This window comes from Podarcis muralis, chromosome 6, assembly GCF_964188315.1.
Source record: "Podarcis muralis chromosome 6, rPodMur119.hap1.1, whole genome shotgun sequence".
NCBI lineage: Eukaryota > Metazoa > Chordata > Lepidosauria > Squamata > Lacertidae > Podarcis > Podarcis muralis.
This window is the reverse complement of record NC_135660.1, coordinates 51,305,262-51,332,789: the sequence shown is the minus strand read 5'-3', so window position 1 is coordinate 51,332,789 and position 27,528 is coordinate 51,305,262. Positions and strand designations below refer to the sequence as shown.

At 38.9% G+C, this 27,528-nt stretch overlaps 1 protein-coding gene across 1 annotated transcript; it reads right to left on the bottom strand.

The window, feature by feature from the left end:
* Positions 1 to 501: 501 nt before the first annotated feature.
* Positions 502 to 27,528, bottom strand: CCDC172 (coiled-coil domain containing 172). Its single transcript, XM_028730143.2, has 8 exons — positions 27,262 to 27,528; positions 26,156 to 26,241; positions 23,194 to 23,310; positions 21,282 to 21,447; positions 18,086 to 18,187; positions 17,112 to 17,214; positions 2,859 to 2,946; positions 502 to 1,246 (listed from the first exon to the last, which is right to left on the bottom strand). The coding sequence occupies exons 1-8, from the start codon at positions 27,338 to 27,340 to the stop codon at positions 1,211 to 1,213; spliced, it is 777 nt and encodes a 258-aa protein (XP_028585976.2). The 5' UTR covers positions 27,341 to 27,528; the 3' UTR covers positions 502 to 1,210.

Sequence of the window (27,528 nt, the reverse complement as noted above, 5' to 3'; positions counted from 1 at the left end):
TATATACAACTTGTTCTTCCCACCCATTTGCTCATAAACAAACTCAGCTCCAGGCCAAGTCTGCATCTGCCAGTCCTATCTGTATGCTACTGTTGTATATTTCCTCATGCTCCCTCAAACACATCACACTGCTGCCTCTTTACACTGTAGAAAAATGAAATAATGTTCCTTAGTTGTCTCTTCTATTCCCAGTGTGATTTGTGGCTGGTGAAGAAGGCAGAGAAGGTAGAATATAGTGCAATAAAAACTAAACTGAAACCTAAACTGTTAGATGCTAGACTTCCCATTGTGACCTGAGCACTCCATTACGTAGCCCACAATTACCAGGCGAATTCCTCCCTCCCCACATTTTAAAAACCATAATCATATGTCAACTCATGAAAATATGTCTAGAGCGTGAAAATCTAAACCGGTGAGAAAAACTGAGGTACCAATCACATGCACTGGTGAAGAACTTGTGTGAAATAATTTTTATATCACAGAATAGTAGGCACTTAAGTGAAGCAATCAGTTTAAAAATAATGATTGTTAAGTCAGATTAATAGACAATATTCATATATGACATGTTAGATCTAAAATGACCTTTAGAGAAAGTTAGACTAAGTTCTACCTGAGCAAGACAATAAGAAATAACAAGCATCCAAACCTCTGCTGAAACTTATTGAAAAGGGATCATAGGCTGAAATAAATCTACATTAAACACTAAAAGAGAATGTGGCTAAATATTCATAGAAAATCTTCTTCTGGTAGCACTGACTCAGAGGGAGCACCATTGTTTCCTTTTCCTGGTTTAAAAGGGGTCAGGGAAGCACACAAGGAACCTAACAGCACTGGGAAATTGCACAGACAAGCACAGAATTGAGATAATAGTGACAAGGTCCACGTTATGTTGAATTGTGTGCTTCTGCCAGAGCTGGTGAAGATAGAATGCAGGCAGGCTTTTAATGTTGAATATGGGAATGGGAACACTGCCAAAAAAAAAAAAAAAAACCAGCAAAAAGAAAATGATTTGTTTACAGTTGCTAGACACCCTTGCTAATGAACAGACGAAAGAAAAGATACAATATGTGTTGCGAAAAACAGGTTCCATGTTTTACTAGCAGGAAATGCAGAGGATGATAAATTTAACAACAAAGGCTTACAAAAGCAGCATTTACTCAAATGCTACAAAGACTTGTTTCTCTGACATTTGAATCAATCCATATGTTATTTATTTGACTGGAGATTTTTTTTTGTATAACAGTTTCTGCAACAATAAAAAAGAGACAGTGGTAAATAGCTAATTGTTCCGAGCAATATCTGCTCTTTACTGTAAAAGGTAAAATTTTTAAAACATTCTTTGGTATTTGCTCACACAAGTCTATATCCATGCAAAATCTGTGGAGAGGCAAAGTGAATTGTGAGACAGAGGAAGGCCCCCACTCCAGAACTACAGAGTGGTTATTTTGGGATGAAGGAGAAAACAAAAGAATAAGTTTTGGTTCTCTGTTTCTAGAAATGGGGAAGGATTAGGTTCACTCCACGATTTGGAAAGCTTCTCCCTAGTCTGCATCCGACGATATGGCTCGGATCAGAACGTAGACATGTGGCTTAGATCACACATCTACAAACCTTTTGAACAGCATGGTTTGATTCAACATATATTTCTTTGTATGAGGTGATCTGAGGGGCTTCCTGGTTCATTTGTTCTTTTAAACGGCTTGCAGCTGCTTGCAGCTGCTAGAAAGCACAAGGATTGCTGCACTTGTTGAAAATGTTTTAAGTAAAAAGCCCCTGGAAGCAGCAGTACATTATGATGTTCCAACTGTTCCTTGGTAATTGTATGGAGAAAAAGACCACTAACCCGAGGCACTTATAGGGACATTCTACATGGGGGCAGCCATCTTTTCCTCCATACAATTACCCAGGAAGCAGGATTTGTACGCAGCTACAAACAGTTTAAAAGAAAGAACCAGGGGAATCCTTGCCCCACATCATAAGTACTGTACTTACAAAACAATTTCCATCAGTTGAAAGCATGGGATTATTTAAAAGGGTTTTCCCTATACACTTGCATGGATTTGGGACAAGTGGACTATTCAAATGCATAGACTGGATTGTGACTTTTTTGTCTATCTCAATACAAACGTTTCAGGTTACAAACTCCGCTAACCCAGAAATAGTACCTCGGCTTAAGAACTTTGCTTCAGGATGAGAACAGAAATCGCATGGCGGCAGCGGGAGGCCCCATTAGCTAAAGTGGTACCTCAGCTTAAGAAAAGTTTCAGGTTAAGAACGGACCTCCAGAATGAATTAAATTCTTAACCTGAGGTACCACTGTACTGCAAGACCCAGATCCCTCCCATTTTATATAACTACAGACTCCTATTGTCCCAACAGCAGCTGTTAGGTTTAGGTTCAGCAATAGCACATGAAGGCAAGTTCAGTTCTTTCTCTGTTTCAATTCCAGGGATCACCATGGATGAGTAGGCAGGACTCACCCAGAAGCAACTGTCAGCAAAGAAGGGAAATACGCATGTGACAGAAATGATTGTTGAGCTGTTCTGCAGAGGAGGCAGCATTTTATCTCAAATCCCTAATACTTTCCACTAAGGTAGGGAATCATTATCTACCAGTTCTCACAAGCAGTGCCTCTCTTGAAACAAATAAAGTCATGGAAGTCATGGGAAATAAAGGGAGTGGCATGGTTATAATGGGAACTAAATTTCTTCTTACTAGTAAATCACAATCTGAAAGGCAAAGAACTTCCACCTGTCTGCTAGTATATTGTTTATTCAGAAGTGTTGTATGTGCAGAAAAATAGAATCTCCCCAACTAAAATGATCAAACATGATAAATGTTAAGTTTAAAGGGCATACCATCTGCAGAAATTCAATTTCCGTTTGAAGAGCCTCACAGGCATTTTCCATTTCATCTTCTCTGTAACTCTCCAATTTCTTTTTAAGCCTGTGCCAACATTTAAAAACAAAACACCTGATATGGTGAGGCTGTCAGCTGAATCTTTCTCTTCTTCACAGCAGTCCTAGTTCTTAATTCAACCTTGATCATCCTAGCTGTCTCCCATTAAAAGTCCTGTAAGCTCCCCAACAATGTGTGGATCACATGTCACTATCCAGTTATAAATCAGAGAGACTAAAGTTTGCTAGATTGCTTGATGTGATTTAAACTGCATTACCCAAGACTGTATAAATCACTGCACAGTACTGGCAATTGTTTAGTGATGTGAAGAAATTAGACAATCTCCAGGAAGAATATATATCTCCAGAATAAGTGCTGTAAGACAAGCTTAAGTTAAAAGACTGTATTTTTTTCCTCTGTGGGTTGTGTGCATATTATAACCTATGACAAAATTATATCCTATTCATTCAAAAACTTCATGATTTGAATCTTTGATCCTTGCCTTTTATAAGTTCTTATAACTCTTGTTCCCAGAGTTGGTGATGTTGTCTGCCTATTGCTTACCTTCTCCAAGGGTTTCAATAATCTCTTTCCCACTGCCAAAAGACCAGGTCATTCTTTAACATTTCGTGGAGTATATTTTAAGTCAGGAGTAGCCAATATGGTGCCCTCCAGACACTGTTGTGTTACAAGTCCCATCAGCCTCAGCCAGCATAGCCAGTAGCAAGGAATGATGGAAGCTGTAGTCCAAAACATCTGAACACCATCATGTTGGTCACCATGTGTTAAATAATGGATTGCTGGTGGTGCACCTCTCCTCCAATTTACTTTAATGAAATCTACAACATGCATTCAAGGTTCTCAACTGCTGAAAAGGGAAAAAGACATCTAGTGTCTAATATTATAGTTACATGGATCTTCTGTACCGTCTGGATCATGACACTATCAAATCTCATTGCTTCTCATAAATTACTATGCTTTTGTGTTATTTTACAGCATAAAATTTTTAGAATCTCATGAAAAGATACTGTGTAGCAACATGCATTGCCTCATGACACAGAAAATGTATTCCAGATGCTCAAAGATTTCTTGCTGCAAATGTGTCAGCACCACAATGCACAAAGGTTATGTCCCACTGTTGTCCCATTTTCCAGAAAAGGGAGAAAAATGCAGGCAAAATATGAGGAGCTGACCAATATCTTCCATACCAGGAGACAAACCAATGTCATTTTAATGTTGATTGCTGGAAGAAAATGCTTTTAAAAACACAAAACCCCCCAGAAATATACAGGCATCCCTCCCACTTGCGCATGATCAACTTGCATGTGATCATGTATATGTGCAACACCAGGAAATGGTGAATTAAAGATGATTTAATTCATACCAGGAAATGGAGGGAAAGAGCTGGAGAGTCCCCGTGGCTTGCAAGGAGATCCTTCCTGGAGCCCAGAGGACTTCAGTGAGGGAGGAGAAGAGACTGGAGCAGCAGCAGGGCCTCCCCACTGAACAGCTGGTGTGTAGGGTACTGCAGCAGCAGCCACTTTCCTGAGCATCCTCCTGCCAGCCCTAGCTTCAATTTCAGCTGTGGATATGTTTGGTACAGTGTTTTTGATTTTTGGAGAGAAGATGGCAGAGAGGGCATTTAAAGAGTGTTCCCTGGTTATGCAATGTTCAGTTATGTGTGCAGGGCCCTGAAACGTAACCCCCACATATGTGGGAAGTCGTCTGTAATGTGAACGGGAGAATAGGATATAAGAGACAATCTCCTTTTCCAAAGGTTACCATGTGTTTACCCCAATCCCTCTGCCAAGAAACCCCTCTACATTGTAGAGAATGTATAGGCATTTTCTAAGGTGCACACTCTCAGTTCATGTGGGACACACAAAATGTTTTACCTAGAACAGTGTTCTCCTACAACTGCATTTTAAAGTAAATTATTAGTAGTGGCAGTCAAGCGGACATTCACCAATCATCACCTTGAGAAGCCTTCCCCAATGTGGTGCCCTCCAGATGTTTGCGACTCCCATCATCGTTGTTTGTCAGCAGGAGGGCATGAAGTTGGGGGAAGTTGTTCTTCAGGAATACCTGGTAATCATCTGAAAACCTTAGGTTCCCTGGAACATAGCTTCCACATAATGTAGGAATTTCTGCCCTTTGAGACTACATTGGATTCTTACAGAAACATTAGTAAGAGCTTTCCTTAAAGAGAGGAATTATAAGTTACAGAGAGCAGCAAAAGATTCACTTTCCTGTTGGACACCAAAAATGTTTTGCAGAACAATAATCAATACTGCATGTTAGTCAGTTTTAGACTGAGCCTTCTTTAAAATGGAAATAAGTTTGAATTTGACAGTATGTTCCACATGGGAATGTTGTGAGCATGGTATGAAGTATATGAAATGTTCCACTAGCACAGAAAGAAGTTCCTACTTTAACACCTGCATAACATTTCATCAATGGCAAAGAAAGAAATTAACACAGAAACTTCCAATAAATAGGCTATATTTTGGTGGCAGAAGACTAAAGAAATCTACTGATGTTTGGGGATTACGGCCTTTTTATTCTGGCTTGTTCAATGCAGCATCTGGATTGAAGAACAAGCAGGCAGCTCACTGAGTGTCAGCAGCAATAACAAAAGCAGAGCAGAAATGGTGACTAATATGGGAATGGAAGCTTCTTTATATGGGATGTCTTCTACTTGGGAATGGAAAAGCTCTGAAACCAAGGAGTCCATATACTGAGTACTACCCATTATATTTGCTTAAGTGGATACTTGCTGGACCAAGAAAAAGCTATTTCAGATCTTTTAATGGTCCACAGTATATGCAGCAATAAAGTTATACTGCAGTCCTTGTCATACCTGCCAGAAGATAGTAAAATGGAAGATAAGTATAAAGTTGTGTTAAACCCATTCATGATAATAGAGGAGCAATTTCTGGGGTCACTGTGGTTATTTTGGGATTGCTAAGTGAGCCCATATAGGGAAAGGATTATATTCTGGTGGTAGTAAATATATCACAGTGTGGGACCTCGACTGAGATTTTTTATATATTGAATGTTAAGAAGATTCAGAAGCTTACCTTGTATATAAACAACATTTCATTGCTTAAATATTACTTGGTAATATCTCTTCCACACAAAAGGGTTATGCTGAACATAATGGCAACACGTAACCTTGAATTAAAAGGAGTAAAGAGAGTACTAATCCAAAACCCAGCTCCATAGTTACACTTTTTGTCTGCTTTTATTTGTATATGGTGGTCCCTATCACTTGTAAAATTGGGTTTTCTTTCTTTCTTTCTTTCTTTCTTTCTTTCTTTCTTTCTTTCTTTCTTTCTTTCAATTACATTTCTTTGTTAACTAGGAACAGGTGTATTTTCCCAAGTACAGCTGCAGTGTATGTGCCGATTTAAAGAAGAAAAAAGTCCTAAAATGAGCATGTACAATACCCTCAATCTTCCATCACATCATGCATTTTTGCTTTTAAAAAAAGGCACAGGCACAAAGCCCTTGAGCCTGATGTTGTTTCTGCTATGCATTGCAAACAATAAGATCTGCTAACGCTAACCAATTCATTTACCGTACGGAAAGATAGCTTCAAGGATGGCAATACTGTTTTTGTGTCCTGATTTAGCTTAAGCATTTGAGATGGCCACAATACAATTAATGTATCATACACGTCTATGATTTGGTGTACTTTTGCACCTGATCTATTGAGTCAGATAGCGCACAGCAGTATAGCATAAGACAGTCAAACAGCTGTGTAGGACTTGTTCTTTGCTATGGCCAGGCCCAAGGGCCCACACACATCCTTACTAAGAACACAGGACCCCTCCTGGGTCAGAACCTGTTTACTAACAGCCATTCCCTCTTGTCTGTCCCTTGTATCTGGTGCTCAGAGTCCAGGAATGCCGCAAATTTGCAGAGTCTGTTCCAGCTGTAGTGTAGCTCAGACGCACATGCAGGAACATGATTGATGTTGAAGGGACCAGGAACCACCTTGGCTGTGAATCCTGGAACACCTGCTCTCTGCCTTGCAGGCCTTTTTCCACCCAAGTGGAGCCCTGACTGGCCCTAACTACAAAAGCTGAGGCTGCTGAACAGACTCTTCGGTGGTGTTGCTGCTGCTGTTGCTGTTGTAGTTGTAGTAAGGTGTTGCTGCAGTTTTTTGTATCTTTGTTTTAGATCTTCTTGTGATTTATGTGGAAATTGTTCTGTTAGGTTGTGTATTTTTTAATGTTTTACTGATTGTTTAGGACTACATTTGTTATGTTGTAGTTAAGTATGGTATTTTTTTAATGTTGCAAGTCACCTTGAGCATGGTTTGAACAGTGGAAAGGTGGAAAACAAATAAAAATATGGATCTATGTATGTTGCTTTTGCTTGAGCTGTTAAGAGAAATGTCTAATTGCTACCTGCAAAGTGCTGTGAAGCTGTAAGGCACTAGATAAACAATTATGCATTTGGTAGAAACATTTGCTTTTCTTGCTGATTTTTGCGAAAGGCAGTAAAAGACATTTTTGTTGCTTCATGCTCCCATTCGGCTGCTTGATTTATATGGTTAATTCTTTGTTTTGTTTTGTTTTAAATAAAAAGCTAGGTAATTTCAATATACCCCAGACCTATCCCTTCAAGAAACAGGGAATGTATCTGAAGTTACAGGCTGCACAATCAATGTTGTGGAGACACTTAAGTAATGAATAAATAATGGGAATTTATCATTAAGTCTGGAGTGAATGAAAATATTTAAAGTTATACTTAACCAGAAATTTGTGAAAATGTAACACTAAAGTAATAACAAGAATATTAGCCATATATAAGGTTCACTATTTGATGCACTTTAAATGCAAATTTTAAATGGGATGAAAACATACTATGAATATTTAGCTACTTGTCTGAACAGGACAAAATACATCTCTGAGCAAAGTTATTAAATGCCAAAGACCTTACTGAGCTAATGTGTGCATACTGTGTTTCAACAGTTTGGTCAATTAGCAACATTATATTATGTATATTTGTTTAATAGTTCCGTGGGTTTTAGGTTTTACCTAAATTTTTATTAATCTGTTTTACCTAAATTTTTATTAAGTACACAACTTAGAGAGCTCTTTGACTCAGTGGTTTATAATTATTTCTAAATAAATTAAATAAATAAACAAAATCAGCATGAAATAGCTGGACTTGAAACTAAGGATATTCAATCCAAATACCAGTTAAATGAATGTAGCCTGATACAATCGAAAGAGTATTGTATAACAATGTGAGAGAAAGTGACTTTTAGAGCAGTCCTTAACTCCTGGCAACATGGATGTTTCTGTACTGTTCTTTCTATCCTTTTAAAGGAAGAAGTAAGGATTCATTTTAGATTCTTAAAGGGTATAGTTATATTTTAACTGCCTTTCTCCCACCTTGCTTTTCTCTCGGCCTGTTAGTCTCAGCAATCAGCCTAACCATTCAGTAAGACTGGTTTTATTTTTGCTCTGAAAATCTATGCTTCAATAATTACTGTGAAATTTTGGAAGCTTGAAATGAGTTGATCCAATAAAAGATTATTTCCCATACTATATGCATCTCAACCAGCAGAACCATTACTTTCCTGAAAAGTCTCCACAGCAGGAGTGGAAGATATATGTCTAGAGGAGGACTGTTCTGGCCAAACACATTTAAAAAAGGGTTACAAGCTAATTCTCAGAAACCATTTGCCTTTTTAAAAGACCTGAAGCTTGTGCCTGCTGATCAAAGGGCTTGAAGGGCTGCAGGGGAAAACTGATGAGAAATTGGTATTCTATCTCCAAAGCCATGGGTAGGCAAACTAAGGCCTGGGGGCCGGATCCGGCCCAATCGCCTTCTAAATCCGGCCCGCAGATGGTCCATGAATTAGCGTGTTTTTACATGAGTAGAATGTGTGCTTTTATTTAAAATGCATCTCTGGGTTATTTCTGGGGCATAGGAATTTGTTCATTATTATTATTTTTTTCAAAATATAGTCCGGCCCCCCACAAGGTATGAGAGACAGTGGACCGGCCCCCTGCTGAAAACATTTGCTGACCCCTGTGGACCAAAGCTAATGAAGTGACTATTCACATTCTGGTAGTTGTAACAAAGGTCACGAATCGGAAGTGCTCTTCCAGGCACCTTCATCACCGTCCAAATACTGCTTGTGCAGTAGTATGAGGGAATTGTGCACTAATACATAAATACCAACACAACCCACTATAAATTAATATTCCTTAATCCAGCATATAGGCAGCAGGAAGAATGTCCAAAATATTATATTTGTGAGACATATAAACTGGAGTAATGTAAATAACATTACCAAACTGGCAATACAAGGGCATTCTCATGAAGTCAGAAGTTTGGGAACCTGAACCCTGTTGCTTCAGAAGTACACTTTTTTGTAAGTAAGTAGTACTCTACCTAACAAGCCTGATATCACTCGTAGACAGAATGCTTTCTAATTGAAGAATTTTTTGTGAGGGAAAAAACATTAACCAAGTGACTAAAGATGCAAGCATCAAACTTCAAAGCTGGAGACTATTATCACTTGTGTTCGTACCTGCTAAAACTTACGTAAATTGACAGACGAACCGCTCTCCCAAACTCCGTTTCCTGTGTATGCATTTGTGTAAGGAAAATTACTCCCGAGCAAATTTCCAATGACAGACTTTACCCTGGAGCACGTTTTTATTGTTGGATTATAAACCTTGAAATTGGGGTTCATAATAGAAACCCTGACACAATTCTAACTATAATAACCCCACTGGGCATTGGTATAAAAAGTTTTAAGAAATCAGTTAGCACATTGTCATTACAGAAACTCATTCTGCACCCCAGAGATTGGTATTTCTTGCTTATAAAATTTAACATAAAATTAAATTGAACATATTTGTTCAAAACCAACAGAATCATGGCCCTCGGCAATGCACTGTTAATATGAAGGATTTGTTCAGCTCTAGTGGACATATTTCCTGGATGATTTATGTGAATGCAGTGTCATTTGTTCTTTCATGGTTTCAATAATGAGCTTTCTTAGGCTATAATAAGAAATGTAAGAAGCAATCCTAGTTCTTTCAGATTAGTCAAGTAAACAAACGCCTTAACTATTAAATAACACAAAGCAACTTCAAACTATTTCAATATTTCCAGGCTTCTGAAAAGAGTGCAGAAGTTCACACTCCAAAAAAAGAAAAACCTTCTCTAAAATTTCCCTCTGAAATGGACTAACAGAAGAAGAATGGGGAAAAGCAGAATGCCATTCAAACTTCTAACTGTAAATGAATCCAGTCGCCTCATTTTATCTATGAATGAAAATATGGCTTTAACCTGTTCCTACGGGGGGACAGGACATGAAAGGCAAATATAAACCGAGGTTCTGCTTTTTTAGTATTTGTGCTTTCCCACTAATCTACAATAAATTAATTTTGCATATTTTGATTCGCTCCTCTTTTCACTCTGTTTTTTGTGACTTACAGTTAATAATAATTACATTTTGGTTCTCCTTAAATAGGTGGTATATACTGATAAGATAAAATACATTTCCTCTTCTAGGCAATATACTCAAATGCTTTTAAGGATTGTATGTTAGTAGCTGCAACACTGATATACAGAAGTTGAACACAGTATGATCTACTACACAATAAGCTTTTAAGGAATGGGAAACTCCAGGTGTTGTTGAACCCTAAATCACATCAACTGTAGCCATGATTAGGGATTATGCAGGGCAGCTGTAGTGAAGCAACATCTGGAGGATCACGGATTCCCCAATACTATGTTAAACATTAACTCTCCCCACATGCAGTTAGCATCAATGTGAGTGGAGGGTTTCCTGCAGGGTGTCTAAATTGGCCCTGATTCCAATATGTAAGAAGTAATCCTAGTTCTTTGAGATTTGTCAAGTAAACAAACCCCGCAAGTGACATATAGGTTTATGCATGTGAAGGACCTCCAGTACCAGGGCCATGTGTAGGAAATAATTTATGAACCAGAGAGTCCATGCCAACACCCAGCAAAGAGGTCCCACAAATACAAATCAGAATTCTCTCCATTCTTTTTCAAGGAGGGAAACTGTGTGAGGGTTGGATGTCAGTGTGGATGCCTGGCCCATATGTTACTTCTGCATATGGCTGTGAAAATGGGGCTGCTTTGCATGGGATAGTTTTAAACATATTGTGGTGTTGTCTTCACAAATCATATGCCCACTGTAGGTCAGACAAAGCAAATCAGATCATATTATAGATGTCTCAAATTGACACCATACGTCATATGGCTGGAGAGTTAGGCCTGAGTGGTGCATTCTGAAATACCAATTTGCCCCAGAAAATAAATGTATCACAATAGTACTAAAAGCTTTAGGCAGTAGGTAACTCAAACGGATGATCAAAATAATCATCTTTAATGCTAAACCTTTTACAGTCCCACAAATAAACTTTCTTCTAAAGAATGCACTGCTTTATGACACATTTTCATTTGGCTTTTACACTTAACATCTTAAAGCTCTGTATGTTGTTAAAGCTGTTTTGAAGTTGGTGGCTAGCATGCTGAGAATACAGTGAGATTCTGCAATTGATTTTCATGGAAGGAAATGGCAGTATTTTGTCCTGACACATGATCATATAATCCAGTAGGATAATGGGCCTTCTTCAAAGCATGCTACATTCTAGTTTGATGGCTTGGTGGATCTTTGCTGTCAGTGGAGTGCATTTTGTTACTGTAATATTTCTTTCAAACTAGCAGGACACTTCAAAGCATCTGAATCCTCTGCTGTGACACCTAACCTGCCACAACTGGTGTGAAAATGAAAGCATCTTTGTGAAAATGTCTGCTGATATTGAAACCCTTTTACTACTTTTCTGAACAAGGCTTTTTTTTAAAAGGACCAGTTCTTCTTTCATCATTAATAAAAAAAGATGTCCGCCATGAATATAAATGAGGAAAGGGGAAAACAAAACGCAGGTTTTGCTCCAGAAAATTTGTGAAGAGCAAATTCAAGTTGGTGTGATCTTGCTTCCGGTTATACCCTGGTAACAATGATTTTAATGGAACTGTGGCACAGGATTGTAGCTTAACAGTCCACATGAAAAATGGCGAGCATTTTTCAGGCAGTCATTCTGCTTCTAATGACTATGCCTGTCTCAAGGTCTAGCTTGCATCTTAGTTCTATAATACAGGAAAAGTAGCTGGAGTGCAAAGACCTCAGTCTGCACAGTCAGATCCTGGAAAGACTCTTGACAGCAAAGATGGCTGAGTCACTGTTAATTCAAAGGCTCCTCAAGCTGCCAGGTCTTCAATAAACATCATTCTCTCTCTTCAAGATGATACAACATTTTTGCTTTCTTTATTTAGTTACAAAATTAGTAAAAGAAGGGGTTTCAGCTCAGACGTAGATCACATGTACTGCATATGTTCAAGTCCTATTATTATCTTTGTCCTAGACCACTCTTACCTCACTTGACAACCTTTTATTGAATGCTTTGCAGACTAGACGGCTAGGAATAAGCATGGTACCTGACCTGCTTGTTTCTTATCTTTGTTACAGCTACCACCTACATACTATGTATGCTGGTGAGCACTGGCTCTGATGTGCCAGAGAGGTTTGTCAGTAGAGGTGTCACAGCCTTCTCCTACCGGGACAGCTGCAGCAAGGTTTCTTCCCATCACCTAACATCGTATGATGCCATGCATGAGACAGGTAAACCCACATGTTAAACTGAAAAAGAACAACTGGGAGTACAATCTTAAGTCCAGCTGATGGAAGAATTTGTTGCTTTTTTCTGTTGCCTTCTCCCAGGATGGAGAAGGCTAAAACATCTCTACTGGTGACAAACATCACTGGTCTTGAGGCAACAGAAAAAGCTGCCTAATTGAAAAAAAGGGGTGAATTATAGATGAAAAGAATCAAGAGCGTGCTTAAGACAGCTATCCCAATTTTTTTGTTGCAGCCACAGCCTGAATTGGTATGATGTCCAAGAAACTTGTGAGAGGTGGGGGACTTCTGAATCTGGCCCACTGGCCAGATCAAGTTCCACAGCCCTTCTTCAGACAAAGCTAAGTTGTGGGCGCTGCTCTAAACAGTGGCTTGGCTGTGTTCAGCAGCCTGGCTGGCCCTCGTTTCCCAAGGGCTTAGCAGACTGCCCAATGGAACAACACTAAATGGTAACATAATTCCCAGAGGAATTTCTAGAGTTAAAAAAAGAAATAAACTACATCAAATTGGAAGTACTCCCACGTGAAAGGTGTGGTATTTGTCCACCCTCAAAGACTGTACAATCCCGTGAAATTACTAAATAATAGTAATAATAATAATAATAATAATAATAATAATAATAATAATAATAATAATTCATCTGGTCTTGGCTGCACAGCAGTCATGTTAGTGAGGCAGTTTCATTAACTACACTTTGAAACTAAACTAAGCTGTTCTATATTTAATTAGTTCTGTCTCCAACAAGATTCCAAAGTGTGTATTGTCCTCAAAAAAGAAACAATTAAAAAAAAATCGAACAATTTAATCATCAACCAACTCCTATGGAAGTGTGTTATTTTCCTGCTGAATTGTCTTCTTGTCAGGTCTATTGATGTTGTGCCTCTTTCATTCAGTGTTAAGAGATACATAATGCAAAGCAGCTTATCATTTTGAAAGTCCAACCGAAATCCTTTTCCTTCTGGAAACTACCTCTACGCATCAAAAAGTAATCAAAGCTAACTAAAGTAATAGCAACTCTTGGTGCATGTTAGGAGGTATTATCTGTAAGATTACTTTCTTAATCTAGAGATGTTGCATGAAACACACCAGGTTCAGTTCTTCAACTAGTTGTTATACTTGCCTCCTGAATTAAAATTCAAGCCACAGAAGAATTACCAGCATAGCCCACTCCACAAGTGCCAGCAAGCCAACATCCATCCAAACTTCATCTTAGGTAAAGGTAAAGGGACCCCTGACCATTAGGTCCAGTCACAGATGACTCTGGGGCTTGCGGCCCTCATTTAGCTTTACTGGCTGCAGGAGCCGGCGTTTTTCCGCAGACAGCTTCTCGGTCATGTGGCCAGCATGACTAAGCCGTTTGTGGCGAACCAGAGCAGCGCATGGAAATGCCGTATACCTTCCCGCCAGAGCGGTACCTATTTATCTACTTGCACTTTGACGTGCTTTTGAACTGCTAGGTTGGCAGGAGCAGGGACCAAGCAACGGGAGCTCACCCCATCGCGCGGATTCGAACCGCTGGCCTTCTGATCGGCAAGCCCTAGGCTCTGTGGTTTAGACCGCAGCGCCACCCACGCTTTTCCTTTAACTTCAATTTATCCAGTCCCACAGCTACTGGAAAAAGAAAGGTTTCTTCTCCACCACCACCAACCTTGGCATGCAGTGTACAGGATAAAAGGCCTTCCTAGTATGTTTATTTTCGCAGGGATTTCAAGACAACCCCCTTCCTAATTCAGGAAGGGGTCTGCATTAAACTGTGGCTAAAACAAAGTCATCGCCTCCCCCAACCACCCGTTTCAACTGGCAATTGGGGATTAAATCCTGCTGTATGGGTCAGTGCAGCCAGTGCACAAATAAACCCTACCTCCTGTCCATTAATGGATGTCACCAACTGATGTCAGCTGATTTGACAAGTGGGTGTGGTTTTGGGTCTACACTGGCTTCTGAGATGGAGGTAGCCTACCCCTGCACTATTCTATGCCCCTTGGAGATACTTGAATGCTCTTCTTTCTCAAACTGAGTTTACAAGAAACCCAATGCTTTGCACAGCATCCAGAGGATCAGAGCAGAACACAACACTCACTGGCTGACCCTTATGTCAACCATGCAGTCACACACACCTCCTTCTCTAAGCAGATTTTCAAGTGCCAAAAAATGCCTGAGTTTTAAAATGCTTAACAATTCACTTTAAATCCAGGTAAGTATGTAAGGGGCTTTGTAAAAGACCCAAAGTGGACAGTTTTCCTGAAGCTCAGGGGAAGGTGCAAAGAGAAAGAGGTAATCATTATTTGATTTCTAGTCTGTATGTGCAGTTTGAAAAGGCAGGAAGAAGCACAGTTCACTCCTGTATACAGCTCTTGCATGCAGGTCAGGAACATCATTGCCCAGAAAATAAGGTTTAATCCCTGAGCCCTTAATGGCGGTGAAAAGCGAATGTCAAAACATTCCTATTAGTAACAGGCTATCCCACAGTTATGGGACGCGGGTGGTGCTGTGGGTTAAACCACAGAGCCTAGGACTTGCCGATCAGAAGGTCGGCGGTTCGAATCCCCGTGATGGGGTGAGCTCCCGTTGCTTGGTCCCTGTTCCTGCCAACCTAGCAGTTCAAAAGCACATCAAAGTGCAAGTAGATAAATAGGTACCGCTCCGGTGGGAAGGTAAACGGCGTTTCCGTGCGCTGCTCTGGTTCGCCAGAAGCGGCTTAGTCATGCTGGCCACATGACCCGGAAGCTGTACGCCGGCTCCCTCGGCCAATAAAGTGAGATGAGCGCCGCAACCCCAGAGTTGGTCACGACTGGACCTAACTGTCAGGGGTCCCTTTACCTTTACTTATCCCACAGTTACATGGATATCTTCTCACTGCTCTATGAACTGTTGACTAAGCATCTATCTTTTTGTGTTAAGGGTACTTCCTGTTTGAATACAGGAAGAGGCCTTTGCTGAAAAGGTATCAAGATTTGGGTAATACTGCCATAGATGACCAAGTTCAGTGGAAAATATGGGGAACCCAGAAATAATAAACTGGTATCATGTTTATCTTTGTTGTGATATGTTATCTACAATTATTAATGCTGTTCCTTTATTCAATCCCTACAAAATAAAATGTGAGCAGTCATAGTCTAACTGAATTTTGTTGAGTGGTACAATCATTGCCTACTTGCCTTTATGCTATTCAGTACCAGGGCAGGAGCATTTTAATTGAAATCAATAGGGCTTAAATTAAACACCTTCACAGACCTTTGAAGGGCTTGGGTAAGGAGGTGCATACTGATGCTTCAATCTTAGATTAAGGAAATACAATATACATGTGTAAAATCTTGAATAATGGTGCATTCATCCAGTTCTGCCTCTGAAGTAAGCCCAAGGTGTAAAATGGCAGATTTCCCAAAAGTGCAATCTTTGACGTGGTAGTAGCACTTTGACTTCTGGTGTTCATCATATGATTTGCAAAATAAGTAACTATATTTATCAATAATTCTTGACAATTCTTTATAATTGCTTTGCATCATATTCAGCAAATTGCAGAACTTCATTGCATTACTTTTCATATAAACATCAACACTTTTTTCAATTGTTAAAAAACAAACAGACCTTGCACTATTTAAATATCTTACTGATTCAAATAAGATTATAATTCTGCACCCACTTACCTTAGGAATACAGGAAGGTGTTTTAAACTGAGTCAGACCATTGGTTCATCTAGCTGATTGGCTGAGGCTCTCCAGGATTTCAGTCAAGAGTTTTCCCCAGCTCTACCTGGATATGCTGGAACTGAACATGGGATCTCTTGCATGCAAGGCTCATGCTCTACACTGGGTTACTGCCCTTCCCTAAAGGGAACTTACTTCGAGTAGACATGCAAAGGATTGTGCTGTAAGTTATTTGCAAGCCCATGGACACTAACTAACCTTGATCTTCAGCACGTTTATATTCATAGTAAACACCCCTTTCCTAATCATGCTGTATTGAATGTTAAATGACACTGCAATAGCAAGATACTCCAGGAGAAGTGTATTATTCAGAAGGAAGATGACAACCTCGTACATCAGAAAAGCTAATGTACCATAATAGAATAAATAATGCAAAAGCAAGCTGTAGTGTGCTGTACCACATCAGCTTATGGATCTGCAACTAGTATTATCATTTAAAGTCCCCTTTTGATGTATGTTTCATACATACGGTTTTGCTCCTACACACAAATTCTGAAGCAAAACATTTCATTTAGAAGATTTTGTTCATGCTTCAACTCCACTTAAGGAGAAGGAAAGGGGCTTGGCAGATCTCCTTTGCTTTACCCCTTTAAAATTCTTCATTCCCTATGGAAAAGTTGCCAGGTTTAGGGAATGACTGAGCCTCCTTTTGCTCTCCATGATGCTTCCTCCCATACAGTCACTTACATAAACACACACGCCATATCAACCAGATTCATGTTCTTATTTTGCTTCATTATGAACGCATGTTAGCTAAAACAAAATTCATCTCAGATCTATGCATTTTGGCAGGATACCTTTACCTTGCACATTCTGGATCGGTCTGCGGTTTTTCAGAAATTTTATTTTTTTCTGTTTCTAAACACTTTGTGGTGTTTTTAGCTTCTCTTATTTCTTCTTCAAGATCTGAAAAAGAAACAATACCTTTCTATTATGATTTTATAACACAGTACTTTATTATATAATGGAAACTGTAAGGAAAGGCTGTAGTTGAGTGTGTATGCAGCTGAGCACATACTGAAGGTCCTGCTTTCAGTCCTTGGTATCTCCAGCTAAGGATGGGAGAGAACCCTGTCCAAAACCTTGAGGAGGAACTGCCAGTCAACTCAGTCAATACTGAGCCAGATGGACCAATGGTCTGCCTTAGTCTAAGGCAACTTTCTATGTTTCTCAGTTGTTTTGCTGCACATTAAAAGAACCTATTATTAGAATGAAAAATTTGGTTTATAGTTTTCTGACATAAAAAACCTTCAGCTGTATTTAAGTCATTCCCATTCTTACAAGAATATGAGATCATATATTGAAAGCACGTGAATACTAAAGGCTGGAATACAAAAAATGATATGCAGGTGCATGGGAGAAATGCATGAAAGCCAAAGCTTCAATAGTGGGACTTGGTGTAGCAGGTCCTATTGCACAAGATACAGTATAGGATGTGGAATGATTCCTGTATTACAGGCAGTTGGACTAAATGACCCTTGGGGGTCCTTCCAATGCTACAATTCTATGACTGTATTATTTTTAAACAAAGCCTTGGATCCAATGCAGTCTGAATTGCTAAAGCTGCAAATAAGGGCAGAAAATGTTTTAAATCCATATTCTTTAAATTATTTGTTCATTAATGCCTTGATTAATATTAACTTAAAAACTATTAAGTCCATGATATAGATATAAACATTCATCTGTTGTTGAATGTTTTTTGATCAGAATCATTTATCAAATGTACTCACACTATGTCTGAACATCAAATCAGGTGATGATCAAGTGAACAATATACCTTTGAGTTTTCTCTGAAAAGTACACAAATCCTTCTTCAGTTCATTCTTCTGCAGCTGAAACATTTTTAACTGAGAATTTTCATGTTTCATTGACTCTATTTCTAAGAAAGTGATAATTTTCAAATTAGGTTAAAGATTTTAAGTTTCACCACATAACCAAAAAATTCTGTTGCAACTCTTCTCAAGATGTTTTGAAAAAATAATTACATATGTAACCATATAGATATAGGCTATGCGCATTTAATAATCCCTTATGTAATAATACCTCTTATGTAGTGACTGACATATGTAAGTTTTACCTATTGCACTTTTGGTAATTCTGGATGACATCCAATGTCATGCAAATTTCTGGATGAAATTTTGGTAATTCTGGATGACATCCAATGTCATGCAAGTGGAATTCTCCTCCTCCCTACTGTAGCCCTCTGCCCAGCAACAAAAAATTCTTCTCCAGAGAGCCTCCTAACTCTCTGGAGATTTTGGGGGGGGAATTCATTCTGCCAATGGTGTTCATTCCAGTGGTGGACAGATACCATTAGACTTCTGTTGGTGTTGGTGTTGGTGTTACCAGCTGGCTTGGGCTCTATTTGTGTGGAAAGGCAGAATATAATGTATAAATTTAATTTGGTCCTAAGTGTGAACATGTCTTTTTTAGTTTATTAGAAACTTGGGTATTTATTATCAACAACAACAAAATTACTCAACATACTGTTTGTCAAAAGTAAGAGCTGCAAATGCAAGCAAAGCTAACAAAATTTATTTGTATGATGGCAACAGCTGTGCAGTATACAATCACTGTAGTTTATGTGTTTTGTTGGAGAGCTAACAGCTTTCTATTTGTTCAGGAGCTAATAGCACAGTTTGAACTCTGTTCAATGTTGTATTAACTACTGCTGGTTCTCATTCTTTCCTTCTAAAGCTTCTTGAATTCTTGAGTACCTTGTACTAAGAAGGCAAGATAAAATCATCAGGTGAACTGTGTTACCATAATCCAATAAACTGTCCATGAGAGCTTGGCAAATTGTGATACATTGTTCTACATTGGCACAATCCAACAGGGGGGAAATGTTTTACTGTTGGAGAACAATGGCGAGTGATTCAACAATTTTTTTGTATAATAGCACAATGATCCTGTGAGTGTCTAAGCATCTTAAATAAAGATTATGACTCTGAATGGGTGAGAATTACAGTGTTTGTATTGTACCTAGTACTGTTGGGAAAGGGTAGTTCTTTAGGAGCATCTATGCAATGCATTAATGGGCTGAACCAAAGTTCTTCAAAAATGCTACTTGCATTTTTTGTTAAATCATTACATTAAAAATACATTTTTTAAAAAGGCAAAGTTGGTAGCAGCGTCAAAACAGAAGCATAACAATTATTGTTATGTAGATTCTTTCCAATAATACGTATGGTTGAATATTTTCTTGAGTTCTGTTACACCAATAAATAACAACGCTGCTCCAATTCTCAGTAAATAATTTATCAAGTTGTCTGCCTGCCCTCACTCTTACAACATTAGCTAATTTTATCAGATGAGTCAGTTCCCAAACTCTTACTAGCGATTCTTCTAACACAGAGATAAGTGTCCTCCCACCCATTATAACATATCTATATGAGCAACTGTTAACAAATGTGTTACCAATTCCGTATCCACGGGAAAAAATCATAGCCTTAACATATCCAGACAATACAACCAATGGGTCTACCATCAAACCATACCCTGCTATGAGTTTAATTTCATCTATTATAGTCTTCCTGAATATCACATTTCAGTTCATGAATATCACTATGAAGCATAACAGTGTTCGATGCTCCACACCTTCAACATATATTAACTGCCCCACTGCATATACCATATACTGCTAGGTGTTGCAGGTGTTAAAAACAGGGAAATGCTAATTTATATTTTTTTAACCCATATCTTATAAATTTGTTCACATTTTTGTGAAATGTGTTGGCAAATCCTTTCCCATACTTCTGGAGTGTTTTGTCTTTGCTCTTTGTCTCGGTTAATTTTATATGTGTTTCTAATTATATCCAGTTATGTGTGACGTTGCAGCTTCTTAGTGTAGGGGGGAACATGTTGTGTTTGTCAGCTGAAATACAACTTTACTTGGTTTACAGCAAGTAAGTGGGGCTGGCATAGCAGTAGAATGTGGCGTTTTTTCCATCAGTCTTTGTTGTTGGAATGCTGGTTGCCATCAGTCAGTTGTGAAGCAACTAATATGTGTTGGCCATCATTAGACCTTGATGTGGTGCGAACCAGGTATCTGGGGGCCCCTGGGCAAATGAGGGGCGGGACTGATGCAAGGCCTGGACCCTGCAAGCTAGGGATCTAATTGGGCCATAATGCAGTGTGTGCATGTTCCATATTTCATTGCCTTGAGCAATGTGACATGTAATATAATTTCCAAAGTAGTATCTTACTGGCTGCATACTGTCACATACTCTGGCTTAAGGAAGCAATGGTCAGCTACAGGGGGCTAAGCAGTTACAGTGGCTTTTGAATTGCAGGAATAGATTTGGCAGCAGCTCCCAAAGCAACAACAGTGGCAGATTCTACTACTGTATTTTTGTGATTGTTTGCTGCCTTGGACTCATATGTGAGGACAGGCAGAGTATTATAATGTAGAAGGAGAAGACGTAGTCTTGGGGGGAACACAGTATTTTGTGCATTTGTTAGAAAAGATAAACTATAGAAGTTAAGCTTTTGATTTGCTAGCAACACATGTAATTACAGTTCATGGATGAAAAATGCAAAGGCATTTTTAATTCAGTGTTATCTATGCTAGCTAAAGCTCAAACTGGCTTGCAATAAATATTTGCAACGTCTGATGTTTAGTAGTGAAAAACAGAAAACTGTAAACAACTATTCTCTTCAATCTTTAGCAGTGACTCATGGATGGGATTGCGACTGGGGCAAGGACAGGTAAGAGTCTTATCTCTGACCTCCTGTCGTGTTCAGCAATCTTAATATGTTAGAGTACCATGCAGTTAATGTTCCCTGCAACAAGGAACATGCTTGGTGCTCCAGTATAGCATGCTGTTCTTCACTCTAGGAAAATCATTACCTTACAATTTAATACGACTTTTCAGCTTGGAAGAAAATTGTGAAATTGTAGTGTCATGGAACTGCAACATAGTCATTTATATTCTCAGATAGTCCAAGATAAAATAATTAAATTCAAGACATACCATTTCTCAAAACATTTTCTTTTTCCTCTAATTCACATATTTCAGCCTTGACTCTTTTTTTAATTAAAAGCTCCCTTTTGGATGTTAACCCATATTCACTGTTGAACTCTGTAATTTCCTTCAAAAATCTCTCATCTTCTATGGCAATTTTTTTCTTTGTACCCATCTAATGATGACATAAAATAAAGTAACACAAAAAAGAAAGAAAAAAAGAAAGAAAGAAGACTTTGTTAAAATACAATAGAAAACTATATATGAATACTATATATGAAAATTATATATGAATATAGGTTTAGAGACATGTAAAAGACTACCTGTTATTTATTCTAAGTATTTAGAATCAACCCAGGGTGCAAATATGCAAAATGTAAACCACATTAAACAATAAAATCAAAACAATATAAAATAAAGCACAGATTTCAATTACAAACAAAACCACCAATAGCAGCAAAAATTCTAATGCCCAATGTATGTTTGATTAAAGACATATGTTTGATGTTCGATTTGACTACAGGAAATACAGGAACTTCTTCATTCACAAAGATTTTTTTGTGAACACAGGTGTTGTAAATATTCACTCTGAACGTGCTATGGCAATGAATGAAACATGCATTTTCCTAAGATCTACTATAACGTGTTCGCTTATGCAGGGCTTGAAGACTCTGAAGTCTCCCTCCAATAATGCCTTTATCTGAATATTTCAGTGTCATGTTCCTGTCTGTGAACTTTTTCTATAATTAAGCATACTTAATGTAAGGTATTTGTCTTGCCTTCCACCAACATGGTCTGAAAAGCTCATTCTGTTATGATCTCAGCTGCTCCTGCCAATCAGGTGGTGTTATGAGGTGGTCATCCCATGTAAGATAACACACGGTGTTCTGTAGACTCTTGCAAGAAGCACATGACTAATCAAAACATGAATTTTTGGATTCCCTTCTTATTTTTTTTCGTAACATATATGGCATGAAGACAGTGCATTGATTTCTGTGAAGTGCTTGGGTGTTTTTTTTGACACAGCCATACTGGCCCTGAAAGTTGCCAGAGAGCAAAGAGCTGCTAGAAGCTTCATTTTACAGATTGCAAATGGAGGTTTGGGCCTCTTGTGATGAAGAAGGGCCGAAAAGGTGTAAAGCAAGGTGCTTTCTGATTGAAAAGAAATAGATGTTTAATGTTAAGAAGATATTTGAAATTTAACAGTGGAAACTTATACATATCTACTCACTGAGTAAGTCTCATTGGGCTGCATTGGGCTTAGTCCTGCTTGGACCAAATCCTTAGTTAGTAAATATTAATAACTCTTGACAAATCTCAAGAAATTGAAAAAGGTGAGTTCTTTGAGGTCATCTGCATTCCTAGTATCACTTTGTGTGCATGGATCTCCTCATTCTGCCCACTGAAAAGGCTGTCAGGCAGGACTCCTACTAACAGTAGCCCTTTGGAAAGCCCCCATTCCAGAGGTATGGTGGAGCTGAGCCAGCCTGGGGTCTGCTAGATCTTGATCCAGCACCAGTGCTGTCAGTTGGCAGCACCAATGTGGATCCAATCAGTACACCAGCTGCAGGCTGACTCAGCTCAGAGAACATTTTTGCCTGCTGTTTACCTTCTGCCCCAGAGGGCCTAAGGAATGAGGCTGAGAATGTATATGGTTGGGCCACTACAGAGGTCTGGATTGTTCAGCTAGTTATCGCCAAAACCCACTGAAAGCTATGGGAGAATTTTGTTACAATGAACTTGTTCCGCTGCTTTCAACAGGACATATTCAAAACAAACAAACAAACAAACCCTGAGTTGGACTGGGGACAAAGATCTTGGGCCTTTCGTGTTCAAATATTAGCTCATGTACAATTTAGCTAATGCTGGGTGTCAAAAGGTTGAAGATTTCTGGTCTAGAACAGTCTCACTGAGAACATACAAATGTTTCAAGCAGAATACTCTTCTGATTAAGAAGTTCAGCTTTCTGGCTTTCTAAGCCCTCTTCTCTTTTCTTCAAAAGCTCCAAGTCTAATAGCTTTTCAGATAGCAACTGAGCCTGTAAAAAAACCCAAATTTTAAAAAGAGTCGTTAAGAAAACCCTTAGTGCAGTTGTAGTAATACAAAGTTATTTTACATATGCAGGGCCCTTTGCATGAGAACTCTAGCAATGTGAGGTCTTCAGAAGCTGTATTCTTTATACTGTTCTGTGATTTAATTACCCATACATAAGCAGTAGTGGCTGGTTTCAAGGAGCAGCACCATGGAGTCACTCTCACCAAAGACAGCATTGGGATAGGGCAGGGTGGCAAAGAGGTTAGGGTTGTGCAGACACACTTGTAGGCCCACCAGGTTCTTTCTGGACAGCTATGACCTAACCACTACATAGGTTTTGTTTCTAAAATTGTTTCTAAATTTATAATTTGTTTCTAAATCAGGTTGTGGGTGCTCAGTTTTACCTGACCAAAGGGTTCCCTCACTACTGATACAAACTTGGCATTATTGCTGCCACCATCAGAAGCCAAAGCAATGGGGAACAACAGGGAATCTAAATTAAAAGTTTCCAATCTTTTAACCTCTAGAAGAATACAGTGCCCCCAAATGTCCCTTAGGATATATCCTCCTCATGTGACTGCAGCCAAGGACTAAACTCTCAGAAGCACCTCCATCCTAAAAGAATTGCAACACAGGAGAGTTTTCTTCTCCCTTTCCTTCATTTATTCTTTACAGCAGCATAGTAATTAGGCATGTTCAAATAGCAGAAAACAAAAAACCAAGCTGGGTCTTTTAAAAAAGGATTAAAGTTTGCTGAGTACATGTTTATATAACTACAAATTAACAAATGGAAAGTTCACAAGTTAATGGCAAGCTCTCCTCTTTCCTGCATTTGACATTCCCCCTCCCCTTCCCACCAACCCCTCCATTCTTACAAAGAGTCTGCTTATTTACCTTGGTAACTGAGAATTTACTTCCTCAGGCCACACTGAAGGGTTTGGGGGTGGGCACCTTAGTTATTCCCAATATCTGAGTCCTCAGGAGGATAACCCAGATCAGTGATGTCGTGAGTATGACTAGGCAAACACTCCTGTTTGCATCTTATAGTTGCAAGTACAACTAATGCAGGCATGCACGCATGAGCCTTGAATAGGCTTGTCCTTACTTGCACCTCTCTCCTCTTCTACTAAGCACAGAATGGAGTATGTCACTCCTCCATATTGTGCAAAAGATAAAATTAACACCACTGCCTGAGGAGAATGCTAGTAGTACCCTGGATAATGTAGCTGCTCTTTTGCTGCTTTGCATGGGCATCCTCCATTCTCTGCTGAGCAGCAGAAGTGAGACCACTTAAAACAATACAGGAGACCCTCTGCACCCAAGAAGAGTCATTGAAGGCACATATCTACACAGCGATCTGTGCCTTCTAAGGCTCCTGCAATCAACTGTTCATGAAGTGGCTGCCCCTTTCTGCAGGAATATTGGAAATAAAGAGTAAGCTGGTAGAGAAGAGATAGTGATCTCTCCTTCAGCCATCACATCCCACTGCAATACTGGCTGCTGAGAAAGGGGTTTTCTGGCTGGCCAGCCAGACCATTCAGTGGATCTTCAGTATGGGACTGCTCCCTAAACTACCTATTCAATATAGTCTTTAGAACAGCATTTTTGAAAAGGAAGCATTGAACCTTGAAAGGCAAAATGCTATAATTCAAGTTCTAATTACATGCTACCTAGTTTTTCAGAACACACCAAAAATTTATATTTCCTGGGAGCATTTCCTTGACCACAAGCAGTCTCTGTGAAATAGATGTCAAAACATCTTTGAACTCTGAGGTTCAGCTACATGAGGTTTTTTGGTTTTTTTGCTGTGCCCCTATATTTACAGATATGAGACTGTGCAAATTCCTAGACATATAAAAATGTGGAGTAAAACTTATAGGAATTTGGAAAAGGAACTTATGTGAGTATCATTGCTCAGTGCTTAATATATATTACACTGGAGATCTCCAGAGAGACTGGCATAAGGTTATGTTTCTGTACTGGGGGGGAGATAAGTCATGCCAATTTTAATAGCGTTCAGTATTTATTTCATCCAGTGAAGGCAATGCATATTGGCTTTTCCTACACTTATAAGGTGTAGTCTTAAAAAAACCCTGATACTAACTAAACATGCAAGTTAATAGGCATTGACCTTCATGTAATTAATTCTATGGGTTTAAAGCTTTAATTGCTTTAGGAACGCTTTTCCAGTTTTCCTCATTAGTAATTCACAGTAATTGTTCCCTCACTTTCACAACCCTCTGTATCTACCATGGAAACCATAACTGTAAATTAGAATGAGTCAATAGCAAATTAGTGACATGAAAATAGAATTATGATTGTCATAAATTAGTTTTACAAGCAGCAACACAATGACTGTCATTGTGTAACCTGGCAGAAAGGACAATGGGGCTCCTGTTTTGTGACCTGGGTTTACTGCTGAGGCAGAGGTCACGTAAAATACTCTATGTGATGTCAACCTAATACATACTTCTGCACAGCTCTGTAAATTCTGTCTTTCCATATTATATCTATTTGGCTTTTCCTACAGATTTGTGGTGTTCAGCAAAAAAGGCCTACTGAACAGGGTAGAAACATTGTGGGCTTTTTTCAAGTGGGAACTCCGGACAGTCCTAGAAACCAGGCAGCTGCTAGATTTGGTTTGAATTGCCCTCAAAATGTTCTTCACTAAAATGACATAGTATTATTAAATAAATAAATAAATAAATTTCAATACCACCTTTCATCCGGGGATCACAGGACTGTTTACAATATAAACAAAACAAACAAAAGCAATACCCCCCAAAGTTTAAAAAACCATAGACGGCCAATTTTCTTTAATCTATCATTCTAATTGCTATCCTCTGTACCTCTGATTCCAACTTTCTTTTTTCTCCATCCAGTTGTTCTGCGAGTTGTTTAGCTTTTTCATTAGCTAGGGTTATTTCCTGTTTAACTGCAACACAAAATGAACTTTTAGACACAAAGATGTTTGTGCAAGCAGTATTATAAAATTTACTGCAAAAGTAAAAAATAGGGCTGCAAAAGTTTCATTAGTGAGGGGCATTTTACAGTGGGAAATTCACTATGAAGTTGAAGGTTGCATGTTTCTTTTATGTATTATGTATACCGCCTGAGAGTTAATTTTATTGTGTACTATTGTATATTCTAATTGATTACTAAATATTTGATTATTTGATTCAAGTTGTTTATTTTAAAGTCATATTTTATTATGACTTATTTGTATGGGATCAGACTGTTTTAAGGTGAGTGATGTTTGCTGTATATTTTGTTGTTTCTTCAGCTTTTAATTGCCTTGTGCATATACAGAAAGGTGGTATACAAAGTAAAAGTGGAATGAAATAAGTCTGAAGTCAATGCCAAGAAGAATCACACAGCCTCATCTGAACTCAGTAAGCTGTTCTAGTTAGAAGTTATTTGTGGCTATCCATAAAAAAGCTCATTTCCCAGAGTTTTGCTTCACTCAACTTCACTCAGTAAGAGTCTCACACAACTTCTCTAAAATCAAAAGAAGATAATCAGAGAAGGGGACACAATCCAAAGTTGTTTATACTTACTCAGAAGTGAGCCCCATAGTGTTTTGCATACCATTTAAATTGCCTATTTTGCATTTTTACTGTTAACTCATGAATGCCCCAGGATGGGGTGAGAGGACAGCCCATCCCCCCCCAAAAAAAACCCATAATTCCCTGGTTCTCAGTTTTCATTTAAAAAGCTCAAGTCTAGGATTCATAGAACTGGAGCTGTGAGAGAAAATGTCCAGGCGCTATTCCCGTTTTCGGGTGCTGTGAACACTTATTAGGCAGAGTAACCCAGGATTGAGGTAGGCATTTAAAACAAAACAAAACAACACAAGCACATTAGCTGGGTCGAGGGGATTAATTTGGTTCATTGAACGTGTGCCCAGATGGCAAGCGCTTGCTTCAAATTCCACAAGGATGGTGTGGCCACGAACCTTGGTGCATGAGACGTTGCATGCCCTCTACTTTTTGCTCCGTCAGGAAGATATACTGGAACAAGGAGCCTAGGCTCATTTTAGCTGTGTCTCCTGGAAAGAGAAAACGAGAGATGCCCTTTTCAGCCAGAGCGCTGAGCTCAAATACGAGGGAGCTTGCTTGAAAGTGGTGCCTTGGCAACTACTTGTATTTTGTTCCTTTGCTCCTCACCCACACAGAACCACCCAGCTGCCTCTTCCCTCTTCCTGTGAGGCGGCCCTGTCCAT

Bases quoted from the DNA above. Each gene is read 5' to 3' on its own strand.
- CCDC172 (XM_028730143.2), bottom strand. From the start codon at position 27,340: ATGAGCCTAGGCTCCTTGTTCCAGTATATCTTCCTGACGGAGCAAAAA. The intron at 21,448-23,193 runs GTATGTTCTCAG...TGTCATCATTAG, and splicing joins GTATTCTGCTTGAAACATTT to ATGGGTACAAAGAAAAAAAT. The intron at 18,188-21,281 runs GTATGTCTTGAA...TCACTTTCTTAG, and splicing joins AGAAAATGTTTTGAGAAATG to AAATAGAGTCAATGAAACAT.